This window comes from Mus caroli, unplaced genomic scaffold (assembly GCF_978045245.1).
Source record: "Mus caroli unplaced genomic scaffold, Mus_caroli_1 scaffold_19, whole genome shotgun sequence".
Lineage (NCBI taxonomy): Eukaryota > Metazoa > Chordata > Mammalia > Rodentia > Muridae > Mus > Mus caroli.
The window spans coordinates 22,613,077-22,634,351 of NW_028227274.1; the positions used below are offsets into that span (position 1 = coordinate 22,613,077).

At 39.5% G+C, this 21,275-nt stretch overlaps 1 protein-coding gene across 2 annotated transcripts in view; it reads left to right on the top strand.

The window, feature by feature from the left end:
- The window catches only part of Kiaa1328 (KIAA1328 ortholog), a 324,609-nt gene that overhangs the window by 122,870 nt on the left and 180,464 nt on the right, over positions 1 to 21,275 (top strand). For both annotated transcript variants that reach the window (XM_085833650.1, XM_085833651.1), the window contains one exon: positions 1,746 to 1,873. In XM_085833650.1, coding sequence (XP_085689776.1) covers positions 1,746 to 1,873 — 128 coding nt within the window. The remainder of the gene's footprint in view (positions 1 to 1,745; positions 1,874 to 21,275) is intronic.

Below are 21,275 nucleotides of genomic sequence, written 5' to 3' on the forward strand. Positions count from 1 at the left end.
ACAGACTAACCCTATTGGACAGTAGTTCTTACGCCAACCGCATACCTAAATGAGTGCTGAGAGGGAACTCAGAAATAATTTGTATGAAACGCAACCTAGGAGAAAAGAACCACATTAAGAAGCTGGGGCAGACCTACCTGTGTCCCAAGTGCCTGACCTATGAAGTTGAACCTTTCTGATCTAGTGCTTTCGACTTGAGAATTCTTCACATGCTAGGAGCTGTAAAGAAGGGCACTCCAGGCTAGGTTACCGTGTTCTCTATACCAGAAATGAGATATGTGTGCAAAAATTTTCTGTTGACATTATTGATGAAATATTGATGTGATTATTGATATGCAAAGCAACAAAAGTTCAAAATATAATTCCTTTTGCTTAGTAGAGTTAGGAACTCAGTGTATAAAATTGGCACTAATAAAATACTTTTTTACATAAAATCAAGTGGCATTAAACATTTCCCAGAGTTACCTCACTTCAGAACCTATTTATTACCTTTCCCCCATAAACCTACACCTATTTTCCCTGTTCCTCATACCCAGTCTGTAGAACCACCAATCTACTTTCTTGCCTGAGTAGACTTGCCTATTCGTGACTCTTCATACTAATAAATACATATGGTATCTAGCCTTTGTGTCAGTGTTCTTTTTCATGACATAATATTTTCCAGGTTTGTAGCATGTAGCAATCCCTCATTTATTTTATTGTTAAATGATGCTCCTTTTATAGACACTGCTCTGTTGATGAGTTGATGAACATTGAGATGCTTGTTGCTTCTATGTCACTATGAGCAGGGCTGCTCTAAGTGAAAACTCCAACCATGTATGAGTTTTTGTTTTTAGGCTTTTGATTTTGTTGGATAAGTTGAACTTATTGGACTATGTAATAAATTTATCTTTAAAAAAATACTACATTATGTTCCAGAGTAGCAGCAAATGTGCATGTCTGTTAGACTGCAAGGCTCCACTTGAGCATACCCATGTTAAACTTGCCATCAAAAATCTTTGACTGAGGCAGTCCATGAATACAAAGCCCTTTCTCTTTATGCTTTTGATTTGCCTTTCTCTCATAGCAGTTGTGGTTACCATCTTTTACTTCTTGGTCATCCAAATATTTCTTTTGAAAATTTCCTTAGCACCTTTGCCAGTTTTAAAAATTAGATTACTATTACTTATTGTTGACTTGTATGAGCTGTTTATATATTCTGAATATTGATGTTCCATCTCATGAATGATTTCAAAGTATTTCAATTTGAGAATTTTCTTCTTTGCAATTTCTCAATCCTATGTCTCAAAGATGCACTTGTATGATTTCTTCTAAGAGTTTTAGAGTTTTAACTCTTAAATTATTGGCTACTTGTCTTTTTAATTTCCTTTCCTTTCCCTTGGAACAGCATATGGATGTATTGTCACAGTCCAGCCTTGAACTCATGATTGTCAACAGGATGTTTGAACCTGCAGAATGCTGGGGTTGCAGACATGTGCTCTGTACCCTGCTTCATCTGATTGTTTACATAATGTGATGGGAGTTTCTCTAGCTCTGCAAAGAAACTAAGAGAAATGTTTCTTCACTGGGGTGATCAGTACTACTTTCTTATTCAAATCGTTGCTTCATGATTGGACCCATATACTTTTTTTATCTGATGATTTCATATCACCTACTCTGGCCATATATTATTGTATTTTTCTCTCTGTTTTGTTTGTGATATCTATATGTGAATCAGTTTGTTTTTCCTTAATTTGCATTCTCACCTCTTCAGCTGCAGTATAGAGAATGCCAAGAACTTCTAAGTCTCTACCAGAAGTACCTTTCGGAGCAGCAAGAGAAGCTTACCCTGTCTCTCTCAGAGCTTGGAGCTGCTAGAGCGCAGGAGCAGCAGGTAAGTGGCCTCTTTTGATGCAAAAGTTTCCTTTTCCTTTTACATAGACAGTCACATGAGATGCATGTTGTTTAAAATTTACACATATCTCATGGCTTCCATGTCTGTTGACTTCCTCTTTCCTTGCCTGCTCCTATGAGTCCAGTGATCATAAAAGAAACTTGAAGTAGGAGGTGGTTACTGGGGACTTTTGATTGGGTAAGAACGTGTATTGACCTGTTACTTAATAAAGAGCCACCAGCCCTTTGTTAAACATGGGTATTTGGTGTCCTTTTGGAAAACATTAATATCCCTTTTTTGATTCTAGTTCTCAGAATAATAAATTATTTGGTGACTTCTGTATAAGCTTCTATGTATTATATTTATAAGTAATTACCTATCATCAAGTGATGAGTAGTGAGAACCTCGCCTTTTATGATGTAAAAGCAAGCGTGCGAGCCACGCATTTAGCCTTCTAACAGTGCTACTTGATGTCTTTGTTCTTATAGAGTAAATCTTCAAATGGATAGAAATAACCCTTATCTTAATAGAAAGGACCATGTCATATGACATCATTCATACTAAGCATGAAAATACAGATAATATATAACAAGTGCATATGGAGTGCACATGGTATATTTCCATCAGATTATGAAAATAAGTGAAATGAAGCAGGCACAGAGCATGTTTCCCATCCATGTTCCCCAAATAGCATCAAAACCCCAAAGGTCAAACTTGAGGATTCCTTGCAAACTGTCTAAAGAACATTGCTATTCAGACTGGATAAAACTGCTTTAGATGGGCTAAGATTTTTGCTAATGGAATCCTAGTTTTGAATCTAGCATTGGCACATATGGAAAAGTAAACAAACAAACAAACACAAACAAAAACCCAACAATAATAATATCACTGTAATATGATTTAGCTGAGATAGTTAACACAGGCCATTTTTTAGTCATAAGTTTTTAAAGAAATAGTCAAATTATTAATAGCTTATTGATTCTTTGGTTTGGAATGTTATCTTTTGTTCTGTTTTTTGAAAGCTAGGTTGTACAGTAGCCACAGAGGAATGTTACAACTTATGTTGATTGTTTCTATATATGTCTTCACTAATCTGAAAAGAAGTTGACAACTCTGTGTATGCCTCCAGCCCAGAGTGCTTGTGAAAATCAGCTTCATCCTCACATTTCTGCTCATGCCCTTGGCAAGAAAGAGTTGAGGGAGACAGCACAAAAGTAAAGACAACGTAAGAGGGGGCTTTGGAGGAGACAGGGAGCCTTTCATTTAACAAAATTAGTAGAGCCTTAAAACCGTAGGAGCATAGACATGATTATTAAAGTAAAAGGAAGGAAGTACCACAAAACTGGTAGGGAAAAAATGTTGATGCCTGATAGGGAGTCTCTAAGAACAGCTGGAAGAGGCCAAACAAAACTTAGTAATAATTAACACTGTCACTTAACTTGAATCTTAAGAGGTGTAACTAAAAGGGAAACTAGAAGGAAAATGTCAGCCAAGTCTATGTAGATAATGTACTCTCAAAAGAAGATACCTGTGGAGTAGGTACAACACTTGCCTAGCATGTGTGAGGAGTTAGGCTTTATTTCCAGCTCCAAAACAAGCAAACAAAAAACCAAAATGGTTGTGTGTGTGTGTGTGTATGTGTGTGTATGTGTGTCTGCATATGGTATGTGCACATATCTGCTGCCATATCCCCTGGATTTGGAGTGACAAGTCTTTGTAAGCTATCCCATGTCTGTTCTGGGAACTGTACTCAGTCTTCTGTAGCAAATGCTCCTGACTTCTGAGACATCTCTCCATGTTGGGGGAAATATTACAAAACCAAACCGAACCTATCAACTCTCTGTGGGGTCAGACCACACTCCTATGCTCCAGCCGCCACCACCAACTCTCTGGAACTACCCCCCACCCCTGTGACCAATATCAGATTGCTGTGTATGCAGCTCTCCTTTGCTTCTACCTGGCGCTGCTACTTCTTCCTCAGCCATAAACCCATGTAGTCGGCAATTCCACATTCCAGCAACTAAATGGAACCACCAACCCTGTAACTAGATGCCAGCACAATCATTTCAGAGCCAGTTGATAATGATAAAAGCTTTATCCCAATATTTCTAACCTTGTAAAATCATAGCTGCTTGTAGCTGGAAAACGCAATGTGGGTACATGTCAGCAGAGATCTTCCTTCTACTCTTCTACTCTGTCTGAGAGGCTCTCTATCTCTGCAACTTTTAGCTCTGCCTCCCTTTCCCTATCCAATCACAGGCCTCCTCTACACTAAAGTAATTGGACAGGGAAAATCCTGCGACATCTCCACACCTTAGATTTTTTTTTAAACCATGTATGTTTTCTGTGAGTACTTGATGATCAGGTTCTAAATTGTCTTCATAAAACATAAAAATGAAGTTGTGACTTAGAGGTGACTTCTAGGCTCTGCTGTTTAACTTTAGAAAGGGAAAATAAGTTTCTTTTTTATTAAAGAAGAAGCACAATTACAAATGAATAAGAAAGATGCTGTGCAGATATGGGCACAGACTAGTTGTGAAAACATTAAGAATACACTAGACTTCATAGTGAGTAAAGAGATCAGAGGAGTCAGGCCAGGGTTGACTCTGTGAAGGGTTACTAGGTCATGAATCCGTAAAGACAGTAATGAAAGAGGAAAAAGAGTCTTAAAGGAGAGTTGGGGGTAGGGGCAAATAAGATACATAGACCAAGGCAAGGCTAAAGTGATGGCTCAATAATTAATAGCAAATACTGTTCTTACAGAGGAACTGAATTGGGTTCCCAGTACCTACATCAGGTGGCTCATAGTCTATATCTATAATTCTGTTCCAGGAAGATCAAATGTCTGGCCTTCACAGGCACCCACATTCATGCATGTCACACACACAGTCACACACACATGCATGCATACACACACACACATACACACAAAGTTTAAAAGTAAAATAATTCTCAACAGGGAACACTCATGCCATGGAAGAAGGGCAGACTACTTAGGGAGGGAGTGGGGTGTCAAAGGGGGAATGGGCAAGGGCAGTAGAGAGAAGGATTAATGAAAACAAGTATACATGGAAATGCCATGATGAAATTTACTGCTTCATAGATTACTCTTAAAAAGCTAATTATGGTCTGAAGTGATAGATGAAGAGACTTTATTCTAAATTTAAAAGATGTTATAAAGACCAGGGGTAAAAACACAACTAGGAATAATTTAATGGCTTTAGTATATTGAGGCAAACACTGGATCTCACCTAATCAATAAATATATAACTATTGCTAAAAAAAAAAAAAAAAAAAAAAAAAAGAGGCCTAAGAAAAAACTTCTTAAAAAGAAATTGTATCCTGTAGTAGTTTAATGGAGCGTACTTAATTTGAGTTAAGTATTATTCTCTTTTATTGTTGTGACAAAATACATGATAAAGTAGTCAGGAAAGAGAGGGGTTAGTTTCACTCAGTCTTGAGAGCCATGGCCAGGAGCCATGGTGGACAAACATGAGCTGAGTCCTGGTTTTCAGCTCGCTTTCTCCTCTTTACTTAGTCCAGGAACCCATCCCATGGAATGCTGCGCTCTTTCCTGTCTACAGAGTGAATCTTCCTACCTCAGTCCCACCTAGTAACTCCCTCACAGAAATGTCAGAGGTTTGCTTCTGAGCTCCATTTATATCCCATAGAGTTGTCAAACAGCACTGATTATCCCAAGTTATAAAGTTAAGCTTATATAATATATAAGATACTATATATACTATATAAGATATATATAGAGAGAGTGTGTGTGTATGTATACATAATCCTCATCCATTTGACAGGTAGTGATTAATGGAGTAAATCTGAGACTGTACTTGAATGTGTTTATGCCTGGGGTGCTTTGAGGTCATCCAAAGGGAAGGCTTACAATGGGCTATTTTAAGAACTTAATTGTGTTTGAAGTTTCTTTATTATTTGAAATATAATGTGTAAAAGTAAAAACAAAATTTAAAACATCATCTTTGAGGAAAAGAAGCTTTAGAACACATGTATAATCAGCAGCAGTAACTGCAGTGGGTAGGTTTGAATTTTTTTAAAATATCATGATATTTATATTAATTCTTTAAGAATTTCTTATATTTTCCTCTTTTAATATATTGATTTTATTTCCTTAGTATATATACCCCCAAATTGTCAAATATTGAAATAGCTACAAGCATTAGTTTATGATTATGATTGCATGGGCTATTTAGAATCATTTTTATGCTTTCATATAAATATTAGGATGACTTTTCATTCTCTACTTCTCCCCCCTTAACTCCTAACGGATTCACTTCTACCCCTTGCAACTTCATGGTCTATTTTGTTTTAATAGTCCACTAAGTCCAGTTTGTGCTACCTCTTGTTTATGGATGTGGGGCCACTCAGTGGAGCACAGTTGGCAGACAACCAGCAGACAAATTAGTAAAGAGCACTGACTCCCTTCCCGGAAGCTGGAGCTCCTCAGTCAGGGCTGGAGGCTCATGAACTCCTCCCCACTTCATGGAGCCCCGGGAAGCCTCCTTGAAGAGGACTCTACAACACACTCCATAGATCCTTAGTCAGCCATGTTCACAGGGGCTCTAATCCCCATACCTAGCAAATGGAAAAAACCTAAATGTCCTTCAATAGGCAAATGGGTAGTGAAAATGTGGTACCTATGAATCATGGAAATAATCATAAACTTTGCAAGTAAATGGATGGAAGTAGAAAACATCATACTGCGTGAAGTGTATCCCAGACCCAAAAGTATAGATGTTCCTCTCCCATTAGAGGCTTCTGGCTCCAGAGGTTCTGATGTGAGTGCAAACCTGAAATTTGTAGGAATCAGGAAACTAAAAAGCAACCGTTGCTGCTGTAGGGGAATTAGAAAGCAATAAAGAAGGGAATAGCATTTTACAAGGAATCTGATACCAGAAATATGAACCATGGGGGCTATAATTAATGATAGGAAGTTAGATAAATACTGAGGAAGGATAGTACAAAAAGGATAGAGTGAATTCTGAAAAAGCCGTAAAGAATTGTCCTACCTGAAAAATAATCATAATCCACATAAGTCAGTGTGTAAGTATACCTATAGAGTTTCAGTGAAACCTTCACATCTGTGCTGACAGTGCTCTCTCTAAGAGCCAGAGGTCATCTAACAAAAATCCCAGGGCCAGGCATGAGAGGCCCTCTTTTGAGTTGCTCAGGATTGTCCAAGAGACTTTTTTTTTTTAATTTATTTATTTATTATATGTAAGTACACTGTAGCTGTCTTCAGACACACCAGAAGAGGGAGTCAGATCTTGTTACGGATGGTTGTGAGCCACCATGTGGTTGCTGGGATTTGAACTAAGGACCTTTGGAAGAGCAGTCGGGTGCTCTAACCTGCTGAGCCATCTCACCAGCCCCCCCAAGAGACTTTTTTTTGTCTTGTTTTGGTTTTTGGTTTTTGGTTTTTTGAGACAGGGTTTCTCTGTGTAGCCCTGGCTGTCCTGGAACTCACTCTGTAGACCAGACTGGCCTTGAACGCAGAAATCCGCCTGCCTCTGCCTCTCAAGTGCTGGGATTTAAGGTGTGCGCCACCACTGCCTGGCCTAAGAGACTTTCAAACAGCTTTCAAATAAAAGTCACCTCTATCTAAAACATACCATCTGCTGAAAGTTTCAAACAGCTCTCCCCATTCCAGGCCACACTCTCCCTTCATTCTTTGTTAGGACCAATGTTCCTTCTCTGAGCTGATACTAATCCAGCCTAATTCTAAGCTAGCTTCCTGTGTTTCACGCCCTGTGTTGTTCATACTCAGTCAGGGGGCTCATCATGACCAGGCCAGTACTAGATGCCTCCTATCTTCTCTCCGCAGTCTATCCCAGTTTTAAAATATCTGCACTTCCTTGTTGTTTTCCAACTATGTCTCTACTGCAAAATTCAACAACTTTGTCAAAGCTCTGATTTTATTTTTACAGTTCTCAAACTAAAAGCCTTTTTAATGGCAAATAATTACTGATTATAAAGTAAATCAACTGCTCTGAAAATTGCATGCATGACCAAAACTGCCTTTTTCAGAGGGCAGTCATGATAGGTCCTTTTTGTGAGCTTTCCATAGCCTCAGTAATAGTGTCAGGCCTTGGGACCTCCCCTTGAGCTGGATCCCACTTTGGACCTGTCTGTCGCTGGACCTTCTTTTCCTCAGGCTCCTCTCCATTTCCATCCCTGCAATTCTTTCAGACAGGAACAATTATGGGTCAGAAGATGACTGTGGGATGTCAACCCCATCCCTCATTTGATGTCCTGTCTTCCTGCTGGAGGTGGGCTCTACAAGTTCCCTCTTCCTGTTTTCAGGCATTTCATCAAAGGTCCCTTCCTTTTGAGTCCTGGGAGTCTCTCACCTCCCAGGTTTCTGGTGTATTCTAGGGCACCCCCCAACCTCCTAGTTCCTGAGGTTGCCTGTTTGCATTCTTTCTGCTGGCCCTCAGGGCTTTAGTTCTTTTCCCTCACCCAATACCAGATCAGGTTCCCCTCTCCCCCACTGCCCCATCCTCTTTCTCTCCCAGGTCCTTCCCTCCTTCCCCACTTGTGATTGCTTTCTTCTCTCTCCCGAGTGGGACTGAGGCGTCCTCACTTGGGCACTTCAGCTTGTTGAGCCTTTTGAGTTCTGTGGACTGTATCTTGGCTATTCTGTATGGGTTTTGTCTTTTCTTTTCTTTTCTTTCTTTCTTTTTTATCTTCCTTCCTTCTTTCCTTCCTTTATCTCTTTCTTCTGGCTAATATCCACTTATTAGTGAGTACATATCATGCATGTCCTTTTGGGTCTGAGTTACCTCACTCAGGATATTTTCTAGTTCCATCCATTTGCCTGCAAAAGTCAGGATGTCTTCACTCTTAATAGCTGAATAGTACTCCATTGTGTAAATGAACCACATTTTCTGTATCCATTCTTCTGACATGGGACATCTAGGTTCTTTCCAGCTTCTGGCTATCACAAATGGGGGGAGCTATGAACATAGTGACCATATGCCCCTGTGGCATGGTGGAGCATCTTTTGGGTATATTCCCAAGAGTGGTATAGCTGGATCTTCAGATCTCTGAAAGACCGAACAAGCAGCTGAAAGGGTCAGATGCAGTTATTTGCACCCAACCAATAGACAGAAGCAGCTGACCTTTGTTGTTGAATTAGAGAAGGCTGAAAGAAGCTGAAGGCTGAAAGAAAAGAATGATTCTGTAGGAGGACCAGCAGTCTCAATTAATCTGGACCCCCGAGATCTCTCAAACACTTGACCACCAAACAGACAGCACACACCAGCTGATATGAGGCCCCCAACACACATACAGTAGAGGGCTGCCAGGTCTGTGTTCATTCAGAGATGAGGCACCTTAACCCTCTAGAGAGTGGAGGCCCCAGGGAGTTTAGAGGTCAGGTGGGATGGGGTGGGGGGAGCATCCTCGTGGAGACAGGGTGGGGTAGGAAGGAGCTGTGGGATGTGCAGAGTCAGAGGGTAGATGGGGAGGAGCAGGGGATAGAATATGGAGTGTAAAAAATGAATTAAAAATAAAATTAAATTAAAGAACAAAAAATAACCCTGCCTTTTTGTATTTTCACTCAAAACTCCAGCAGGATAACTATTCTTTGTACTCTTCCAGAGGTCTGGATCAGTAAATCCTTAGGATAAATACACCTTTGTGTTGCTGTAGGGAGATAGCTCAGTCTGTAAAGTGCTTGCTATTCAAGCATGAAGACCCAAGCCTTTAGGACCTGGGGAAAATGTTAGCATGTGCTTGTAATTCTGATGCTGAGGAGGTAGGGACAGGAGACTCGGGGCTCTGGGACCACTCAGCCTGTAGAAGGCAATCTCAGAATAAGGTGGGCAGCCCATGAGGAACAGGAGGAACACCTGAAGGTGACTTGTGACTCATATATTAGACACAGACACACAGGCTCGCTCTCTCTTTCTTTCTCTGTCTCTCTCTCTCTCTCTGTCTCTGTCTCTCTCTCTCTCTCTCTCTCTGTCTCTCTATCTCTCTCTCTGTCACACACACACACACACACACACACACACAGAGAGAGAGAGAGAGAGAGAGAGAGAGAGAGAGAGAGAGCTTTTTGAGGGTATAAAAAAGTTTTTCTTGTGCTAGTGTGTTCAATGAAATTAACTTTGCATTCTTGTGGATACGGTGTAGAATCTCAATTAAATGTCCTATTTAGAGCATAGGGGATCTTGTGCTTGGTAGGGATTGGTCATAGTGACAGTCATTGCTGGTATTCATTGATTATTTCTTTCTGCTGTCTGCTGTTAGCAGTTTTCATTTGTATGATGCCATTAGTCTGTACTGTTGCCTCTTCTTAACACATGGGAAAATGCCTTTCGTTAGGTTTGACAACTGGTCCAATGTTACATTTATATTAGGCACACTTTTTGAAACCTATCTGACTCTAAAACCTATTCTTTTTCACTTTTTACCTTCTTAGACTCTTACTTATTTTAATAATAGTAGCAGTAACAATGACAGGTTGTGCTTACACAGCACTTATTCTATACCAAATACTATTTTAAGCTTTTTATGTACATTGACATGTTTAATTCTCACCTTAACTTTATAAAGTGAGTATCATTATTACCCTCTATTGGGAAGGTCAGAGAGATTATAACTTGCTCAGAGTCAACTACTTACAGCTATAAGTAGTGGGACCAGGATTCTAACAATGGCAGGGTTATTACTAGAGCAGATGAGAATATTTATATTTGTCTCACGTGCTTGCTGCAGTTTTTCAACAGGCTTTAAACTTAAAAAAAAAAAGGTAAAAAACTGTTTTTTTTTTTTCTTTGAAGCTCTGAGATGGTATTGAAAAACTAAACTTCTTATGGCAATTTAGGTTTTCTGTTACTAGTCAAGAAATGGATAGGATATGGGTAGCAGGAAGGAGAGAAATACTCTGTCTTTGTACTTTTCTTCCTACATGAACACCTCTGGATAGGGAAAGAAAGAGAAGAATGTTCTCTGGAGTATCCATTTTATTTTGCTGTATTCTTTGTGTTGCTTTTAATTCTAGAAGGTAAAATTTATTTCACCTAGTCTTCACTATATAATTAGGCAAAAGGTAGCAGGCATTATCTTGGCATGGTTTTTGCATAGTATTTTCTATGTGTGAATTAAACATTTGGACCTGTTGGAACTCTTGTATCTAGCTTGACATGCACAATACATTTTCCTTTTAGTCTATTTTGATACCACAAGACCTAGAAATTCAATAAAGCCAATCTGGAATACCAAAATCATGCTTTGATTTTCTTGTATTAAACGCCTTACATTTTACTAGCCCCCCTTTTTCTCCCAAAAAGTGGTGGTAAAAGAAATAATAGTAGGGGGACCATTAGAAGACACATAGTTATCCACAATGGCCAATGACAGTCAGATTTCATTATTTTATACCCTTTGCTGTGAATCATTCTTTTGTATTTTGATATGTTGATGATTTCTACACATGAGGTAGAAAGAAATACATTAACTGACTGCATTTCTTTTGTCATGAACATAAACCTTCGGAAGTGTCTCCATTACCTTACTCCCTACCTTTTGAAGCAGTTCTTGGTTTATAGTAAATTATGTAAACATTATGTTGCTGCATTTTAAGATTTTTTTTCTTAAATTTCAAGTTAATCTGTACGTTTTCTTTCCATTCTGGACATTTGTAACTTTGATTTTCAGTGGCATTCAGGTGGAACGGTTTAAACACAATTGTCTTCCTTGCTCAAACATATCAGTCCTATCGCATGGTGACTATTCACCAAATGGCAGCTGTTTCTTGTGCTGCTTCTTTTGACTCAAGACAGAATCGAAGAGGTTAATGTCTGAGAAACAGTGACAGGCACTGAGTTAGTAACGCATCCCTGAAAGTAGCCTTTATTAGAGCTAGAAATTTAATGTCTTTCTTTCTCTTCAGAGAACTTTTATTTCCAATTCTAGAGATCGCCTTCCAATGTAATGCTGTAAAGTCCTCAAGAAAGACATGTGTATGCCAGAGTAATCCACTTTAAAAGGAAATACACTTCTGTCTTGATTGCTTTACAGTGGGCCTCAAATTGTGTCTAATCTGGAAAATTGCATGAAGATTTCACTAATACTATCCATATGTCAATTTCTTGAGTCAGTCATTACTCCATTCTGATATTGTTTGCAGTCATCAAACATGCATGCAGTATGTACTGAGAAGGTATGAGATATTTGGAAGTTTGGCAGCTGTATTAGTGTCATGGTACTCTAAGAGAACTCCCACTCTCCTGGGATATGTCCCCAGAAAACTAACATTCAAAGACAAATATTTCCATCTGTACTGGCATAATATCAAATGTTAATCTTTATATCACTAGTGGCCCAAAAGACGATAGATAGAGCCGGGCGTGGTGGCGCACGCCTTTAATCCCAGCACTGGGGAGGCAGAGGCAGGCGGATTTCTGAGTTTGAGGCCAGCCTGGTCTACAAAGTGAGTTCCAGGACACCAGGGCTATACAGAGAAACCCTGTCTCAAAAAACCAAAACCAAAACCAAAACCACCAAACACCAAACACACCAAACACCAAAACCAAACACCAAAACCAAAACCAGAAGAAGAAGAGGAGGAGGAGGAGGGAAGAAGAAGAAGATATATAGATGAATGAAAAGGATAGCCAAGTGCCCCCCCCAACAAAACAAACAAACAAACAAGTCAGCCTCCCCAAAGTGGCATCTTGAAAAGTCTTCATAAGACATAAATGAGGGTAAAATTTCTTTTGTAAAATCATAGGAACATTTTTCAAGGATACATTCAAGAGTAAGAGTTTAAAGAAAAAACAGAATACAAGTATCTTGAAATGAAGTGATAAATCCTTTCCCTGGCAGAACATCCCTGTTATCCTTTATCATGGCAGTCTTTCTGAGTACAACCTACCTTAACTTCATACCCATCCTATTCTACAGAAGGAGAGGGGTCTACGCTATAGTTCTGGCCAGTGACATTAAGTATGAGTTGTTTAGTTTTTCCTTGGGGCTTCTAGGAAATTTCATTAGGAATAGAATATAGGCATAAGAAGACCCATGGTCATTTCTCTTCGCTTTTGTCCATTATTTTTCCTCTTTGGCAGTGTATTTTATTTAAAATGTGGTTAGTTCTACACACCTACCCAGAAATATGAATTTTAGATTGTTTTTAGATATTTTCTACTGGCATCTAGCAGGTATCTAAAAGTGTACAAAAACAGTTCTAAGAACACAGAATAACCTGAACAAATGCCAAGAGGTCAAAGACAGAAGCTCTGCTATAGGAATAGTCTTGGTGACTAAGCATTCATTCATTCTGTGATTATGAGGTGGCAGCTTCCTGTCTTAGCTGAGAGATAAAAAGTACTGCAGAATTGGTAAAGACTCAGATAGTGTTTTTAGAACCCTTAAAACAAGGAAGAACAAATATGATCTGTTTGAGCCAGTGCATTCTTCTCCTTTACACCGTTCCAGTGCATTCTTCTCCTTTACACTGTTCCAGTGCATTCTTCTCCCTTACAACATTCCAGTGCATTCTTCTCCTTTACACTGTTCCAGTGCATTCTTCTCCCTTACAACATTCCAGTGCATTCTTCTCCCTTACAACATTCCAGTGCATTCTTCTCCCTTACAACATTCCAGTGCATTCTTCTACCTTACAACATTCCAGTGCATTCTTCTCCCTTACAACATTCCAGTGCATTCTTCTCCTTTACACCGTTCCAGTGCATTCTTCTCCTTTACACCATTCCAGTGCATTCTTCTCCTTTACACTGTTCCAGTGCATTCTTCTCCCTCACAGTTTCTGTGCATTCTTCTCCTTTGCAGTGTTCAGTGCATTCTTCTCCTTTGCAGTGTTCAGTGCATTCTTCTCCCTCACACTGTTTCTGTGCATTCCTCTTCCTTACACTGTTCTTCTAAGGAGAAGTCCCTTTGCATTGTCCCTTATTATATTAGACTATTCATTTTGAAATTGTTCATTGTAAATATTAGAGCAGCTAAACTATAAGTTGTTACACAGGTGCTCATCACTCTATCAAGATATCCTTGGGTTTCTGGGTAAAGGGATATTTGGGTAGGGTAAATCTAGAGAGTGAAGAAGTGTAAAATCTAGCAAAGCATCAAATTGCTTGATGCAGAGAGACACTTTTTGCCTATAATTAAGAAATAAAAGATACATAAAAATTGATAGAATTTGTCATATTTTTTTATTTTTTATTTTATTTATTTATTTATTTTTTTTTTAATATTTTTATTACATATTTTCCTCAATTACATTTCCAATACTATCCCAAAAGTCCCCCATAGCGCCCCCCACTTCCCTACCCACCCATTCCCATTCTTTTGGCCCTGGCATTCCCCTATATTGGGGCATATAAAGTTTGCAAGTCCAATGGGCCTCTCTTTCCATTGATGGCCGACTAGGCCATCTTTCGATACATATGCAGCTAGAGACAAGAGCTCCAGGGTTCTGTTTAGTACATCATGTTGTTCCAACAATAGGGTTGCAGATCCCTTTAGCTCCTTGGGTACTTTCTCTAGCTTCTCCATTGGGAGCCCTGTGATACATCCAATAGCTGACTGTGAACATCCACTCCTGTGTTTGCTAGGCCCCGGCATCGTCTCACAAGAGACAGCTATATTTGGGTCCTTTCAGCAAGATCTTGCTAGTGTATGCAATGGTGTCAGCGTTTAGAAGCTGATTATGGGACGGATCCCTGGATACAGCAGTCTCTAAATGGTCCATCCTTTCATCACAGCTACGAACTTTGTCTCTGTAACTCCTTCCCTGGGTGTTTTGTTCCCAATTCTAAGAAGGTGCACAGTGTCCACACTTTGGTCTTCATTCTTCTTGAGTTTCATGCGTTTATCAAATTGTATCTTATATCTTGGGTATCCTAAGTTTTGGGCTAATATCCACTTATCAATGAATACATATTGTGTGAGTTCTTTTGTGATTGTGTTACTTCACTCAAGATGATGCCCTCCAGGTCCATCCATTTGGCTAGGAATTTCATAAATTCATTCTTTTTAATAGCTGAGTCATATTTTTTTAAAAAATGAAATAAAATTGCAAAGCTTCTGCAAAGCAAAAGACACCGTCAATAAGACAAAAAGGCCACCAACAGATTGGGAAAGGATCTTTACCTATCCCAAATCGGATAGGGGACTAATATCCAATAGATATAAAGAACTCAAGAAGGTGGACTCCAGAAAATCAAATAACCCCATTAAAAACTGGGGCTCAGAGCTGAACAAAGAATTCTCACCTGAGGAATACCAAATGGCTGAGAAGCACCTGAAAAAATGTTCAACATCTTTAATCATCAGGGAAATGCAAATCAAAACAACCCTGAGATTCCACTTCACTCCAGTCAGAATGGCTAAGATCAAAAATTCAGGTGACAGCAGATGCTGGCAAGGATGTGGAGAAAGAGGAACACTCCTCCATTGTTGGTGGGATTGCAAGCTTGTACAACCACTCTGGAAATCAGTCTGGCGGTTCCTCAGAAAATTGGACATAGTACTACCGGAGGATCCAGCAATACCTCTCCTGGGCATATATCCAGAAGATGTCCCAACCAGTAAGAAGGACACATGCTCCACTATGTTCATAGCAGCCTTATTTATAATAGCCAGAAGCTGGAAAGAACCCAGATGCCCCTCAACAGAGGAATGGATACAGAAAATGTGGTACATTTACACAATGGAGTACTACTCAGCTATTAAAAAAAATGAATTTATGAAATTCCTAGGCAAATGGATGGACCTGGAGGGCATCATCCTGAGTGAGGTAACCCAATCACAAAGGAACTCGCACAATATGTACTCACTGATAAGTGGATATTAGCCCAGAAACTTAGGATACTCAAGATATAAGATACAATTTGCTAAACTCATGAAATTCAAGAAGAACGAAGACCAAAGTGTGGACACTTTGCCCCTTCTTAGAAATGGGAACAAAACACCATGGAAGGAGTTACAGAGACAAAATTTGGAGCTGTGACGAAAGGATGGACCATCTAGTGATTGCCATATGCAGGGATCCATCCCATAATCAGCTTCCAAACGCTGACACCATTGCATACACTAGCAAGATTTTGCTGAAAGGACCCAGATATAGCTGTCTCTTGTGAGACTATGCCTGGGCCTAGCAAACACAGAAGTGGATGATCACAGTCAGCTATTGGATGGATCACAGGGCTCCCAATGGACGAGCTAGAGAAAGTATCCAAGGAGCTAAAGGGAACTGCAAACCTATAGGTGGAACCACAATATGAACTAACCAGTACCCCGGAGCTCTTGACTCTAGCTGCATATGTATCAAAAGATGGCCTAGTCGGCCATTACTGCAAAGAGAGGCCCATTGGACTTGCAAACTTTATATGCCCCAGTACAGGGGAACCCCAGGGCCAAAAAGGGGGAGTGGGTGGGTAGTGGATTGGGGGGGTGGGTATGGGGGACTTTTGGGATAGCATTGAAAATGTAAACGAGGAAAATACCTAATAAAAAATAAATTAAAAAAATGCAATAATGTTATACTAATGTGTCCATTATTGTGCCAAAGTGTGTTTACTAAAGCATTCATTAGATCTGCAGTTACCTTAGATCATACAGGGACTTAATGACCAGCTTGGCTCTTCATTGACTGTAGTTGTGGGTCCACTAAAAGAAAAATGGTGAGAGTAAACCATACATGCATGTGGAAGAGTAAGAGTTGGAACTTTAAAATCCTTTCTTACTTGAGGAAGCAATATGAAGGCTAAAACATTACTCACCTTCAAACCTGAGTAATACTCAGCAATAGGACCATCACTTGAGGTGACAGCAAACTTAGATTTAAGGAAATACAGAGTTCTCATCTAAAAGCAGCTGAAAATTTTTATAACAGCCAGCATAGAAAAATGCCCTAACATCCAAATTGCCTGTTTTTTACATCTTTTCTGGGAAAATTTAACAAAAGTCTATTTAGCCCCATATAGTGTACCAAACTGACAACCAAAGGAGAGACCTCCAGTTGACCTTAGTGAACAAGAGAGTTTTGCAAGATTATCTACACGAGCATGGATAACTCAAAGGTAAATTCATGACAGCTCACAAACACTGCATCTCTGGAACTCCCTGCCCAAGCAAGTTTCAGTTAGCTCCACTAAAGATACTTGTCTTTTCTGTCAGTGTCTCACTGCTTCATACAGCTTGAGGAGGAGCCTAGTGAGTCCTGTAACTTTCTGCCCCTCCTGAGTCTTACAGGTTGCCTTTGCTTCTTCAGTTTTGGGAGTCTTTCTTCTCCTTGTAGGAGGGAGTGTTTCACTTTAGAGGCAGTAGCTATACTACATTACCTCCTGGTGTTGTGAAAGTAGAATCATGTATGGGCTGCTTTTCGCTGTTGTAGAGTATTGACACATTCACAAAAATTAGAGAAACCTATAGGTAACCATCCAGAGATACAGAAAGCTTAGTGCACTTGTAAATTTGCTCCTGTGGCTGCCTGATTCTCACAGCATAATTTTAGGGCTGAAGGACACCCCACTAAATGCTCTAGGTTTTCTAGCCCATTTTTGTACAATTGTAGAAAGGTGTTTTGTTTGGTTGGTTGGTTTTTTGGTGTTTTTGTTTTGTTTTTGGTTTTGGTTTTTTTTTGTTTGGTTTTTTGAGACAGGATTTCTCTGTAAAGCCCTGGCTGTCCTGGAACTCATTTTGTAGACCAGGCTGGCCTCGAACTCAGAAATCCGCCTGTCTCTGCTTCCCAAGTGCTGGGATTAAAGGCATACGCCACCATCACCCGGCAGAAAGTTTTATATTAGTAAGGATACAAACTATACCCTAAGAGGTTTCCATCTAACTGTGGAAATAGTAAATATTATACTTGATGTCAAATTTAGCATGACTAAAGTTGAACTTTTGATCCTTCCCAAACCTGTGACTGCATCATCAACCCAGCTCAGTAAACTCAGGAAAGTGTGTTCTTAGAGTCATAATTGCAGATTAGATTATCACCAAGTAGAGTCTGGTTTGTTTCTAAGTCTCTTCCCACTCTTTTCACTTTTCTTGTCTCTAATAAGGCTGCATTTTCCACATTTGTTAACTCCTGTGTATTTACTGAGTATAATTAAAAACTACATGTTTCTATACATATAGTTATATTTTTAATCCATCAAAACTGGATACAATCTAGTCTTATGTAGCAAAAAAGTAATAAATTAATGATGTACACTGCTTGCATGAATCATACTTAATTTCCATTAAGTATGATTCTTCTGAGCCCATCATCAATACCCTATGTGTGCATTTATGTACGATTCCAAAACATTGAAACTACAGCAGCAGGTGAGTAGTATTAATGGACAAAAGGTGAGAGGCTGGTTTAAAAGGCACACAGAGTTCATTATAGAACTGTGGGGGAGAATCAGAAGTTTTGAACCCGGAGCCTTGCACATGCTATGTGCAGTTTACCTCAAAGTTCTATTGCCAGCCAATTGTCTCCATTTTTGTGGCACTTTCTTGGCCTTTATTAGTTTATAAAAAAAATTGAAAAACAGTATACTAACACAATTACTTTCTGTAAATTATCATTTTATTTAGAAAAAGATGGCTAGCCATTGCAAAAGACGTGTCAGAATTCATTGAGGGAAAGAGAAATCACTCCAGTTATTTGATAAGTAAAGCATGGGATTTAATAGAAAGTGAATGTATGTAAAAACTTTGAAAAGGCCAAGGAAGAAGGTTTTTAGACTTCACTACAGCATAGAACCAGTCCTCTAAGGAAGTAATGCACTGAGACAAGGTGGAGCAGTGGTGGAATTCAGAGCAATAGTTTGCTGCTGCTACTACTAACCCCTCAAAACCTAGGAAACTAAGAATGCATAGCTACCTATGAGGTACAGGAGTTAGGAAGCAAGATGGGTACATCCTTGCTGTTTCTCCTGCTGCTACAAATGCTGCTTTTTAGAAACGTAAAGGTGTTCTTTAGGATGTCATTGCAGGAGGAAATTGTCATGTTTGATCTGTTGTCCTTTCCAGCATACATTGGAAGGGCGGGAGGAGGAGAGAAGCGAGATATCAGCATCACTTGAGAGGCAGAGCCCATCTGACACTGAGAGCTGTGGCTGTGAGGAACTCTAGAGTGTGATTTGTAGGCTCCCACTGAGTACACTTAAATGAAGGGGAAGATGGAATAAGGCATAATATCTAAATTCTCATTAATGAGGGACTATTCAAATAACCTAGAGCATGTTATACAGAAACTGAAGGGTTCATTCAGGTGGTGGGTGTTCCATAAGACACAGTTTAATTACATTATTGAGTGTAGGCTAATGCATATTGATTAATTTAATGTGAAACTTTTTTAAAAATATATTTATTTATTTTCTTCCCATATGCTGCTACCTCCTGTTCCCCCACTTACAGAGACCCTCCCCCTTGACTCCTCTCTTTCTCCTCCCCTGGGTATTCCCCCACCATAGAGCATCCAGTCTGCCACAGTAGGGGCATCGTCTCCTACTGAGACCAGACAAGGTAACCCTGTTGGGAAACAGAAATCACAGTAAGGCTACAGCTTTAGGGAGACTTTTTTTTTCCCCAGAGATAGGGTTTCTCTGTGTAGCCCTGGCTGTCCTGGAACTCACTTTGTAGACCAGGCTGGCCTCGAACTCAGAAATCTGCCTGCCTCTGCCTCCCGAGTGCTGGGATTAAAGGCGTGTGCCACCACTATCCGGCTTCTTTAGAGAGACTCTTAGCATTCCTATGTTAAAGCCTATGCTAAAAGCAGTGTCCACATTGTTGTATATATAATACCACCTTTAGACTATTTAGAAAATATTATTAAAATACTTAAATAAGTTGTCTTTGCCATAAAATGTCAAATTTCCTAATACTCCAAATGCCACATATAAATTTAGAAAAACAAGAATTTCCCAAACTAACAGATACAAAAACTCTGTAAGAACTTTGTATATGTAGAAAATCAGCTTCAAAGGAACACAGTTTCCTTAGAATCTATGGCAATATCTAAAAGAATATAATCTGAACTTTAGCTGTGAGTTCAAAACAATGCCTTCTGAATGGTGTGTACAACAGTTCACATTGCTTGTAGGAATGGCCTTATATATCCTTCTGATCTGACCAGCAAGAACTAGTTCATGTGACTGTGTCCATACATGAAAATTGAGTTTTTTGAGGAAGTTAATTTCAAACTTAAGTTCCAATGAGGTGAATTTTAGTATCTGAGTGCAAGTATTATGCTAAGTCCTGCCTCCCTCACTTCACAAAATAATTTTACATTTTTTTTTTAAATTTAAAGGTAATTTTATTTTTAAAATTCAAGTAATGACATTTGAGTGAATTGCCTTGGAAGCTAATGGCCAGACCTCTCTAACAAATTTTTTTAGTAGTTTTTCTCAAGTGAAAATTCAGAATAGCTATTTTAAGTAAACTATAGCAGCTTTTGCATCTTCAAACTTCAGACCCTAAACAAAGCATGAAGCTGGGCAGTGCAGTGTTTAATTTTTAAATTGGATATTTCATTAAGTTTAATGATAACTATATTTTTTCAAATTGCATCTTAGTCTATTAGATACTAAAAGATTTATGGCAAATGATCTGGGTGCTATCTGGGCAAATAAATGCAATAAATTCAATTATTCTTTCAATAAAGTATTATAAATAGAATGTATTGTTCTGTTCAGTATTATCTTTAAAATTAAGCAGAACATTGGTGGCCAATAAGCCAGTTTCATTCAATATGTTTCTGTAATGAACTCTGTTCTACAAGAATACTTTCTTCTTCTTCTTCTTCTTCTTCTTCTTCTTCTTCTTCTTCTTCTTCTTCTTCTTCTTCTTCTTCTTCTTCTTCTTCTTCTTCTCCTTCTTCCGTTTTGATTGAATATTTTCTTTATTTACATTTCAAATGTTTTCCCCTTTCCAGGTCTCCCCTTTGGAAACTTCCATCCCATCCTCCTCCCCCCAGCCCCGCCTCTTTGAGGGTGCTCCCCCACCCACCCACTCTAGTCCTCCTGCACTGGCATTCCCCTACACTGGAGCATCGAGCCCCCTCAGTCCAATGGGCCTCTCCTCCCACTGATGTCCAACAAGGCCATCCTCTGCCACATATGTGGCCAGCGCCATGAGTCCCTCCATGCATATTCTTTGGTTGGTGGGTCAGTCCCCGGGAGCTCCCTCCCAGAGGTCTGGCCTGTTGACACTGTTGCTCCCTCCATGGGGCTACAAACACCCTCAGCTCCTTCAGTCCCTTTTCCAAGTCCTCCATTGAGGAACGTGCGCTTAGTCCAATGGTTGGCTGCAAGCTTTTGCCTCTGTATTTGTCAGGCTCTGGCAGAGCCTCCCAGGAGACAGATGAGGGAAAATTCTTTCAGCACAGCTACTGAGCACAGAGTCCTAAGATGTA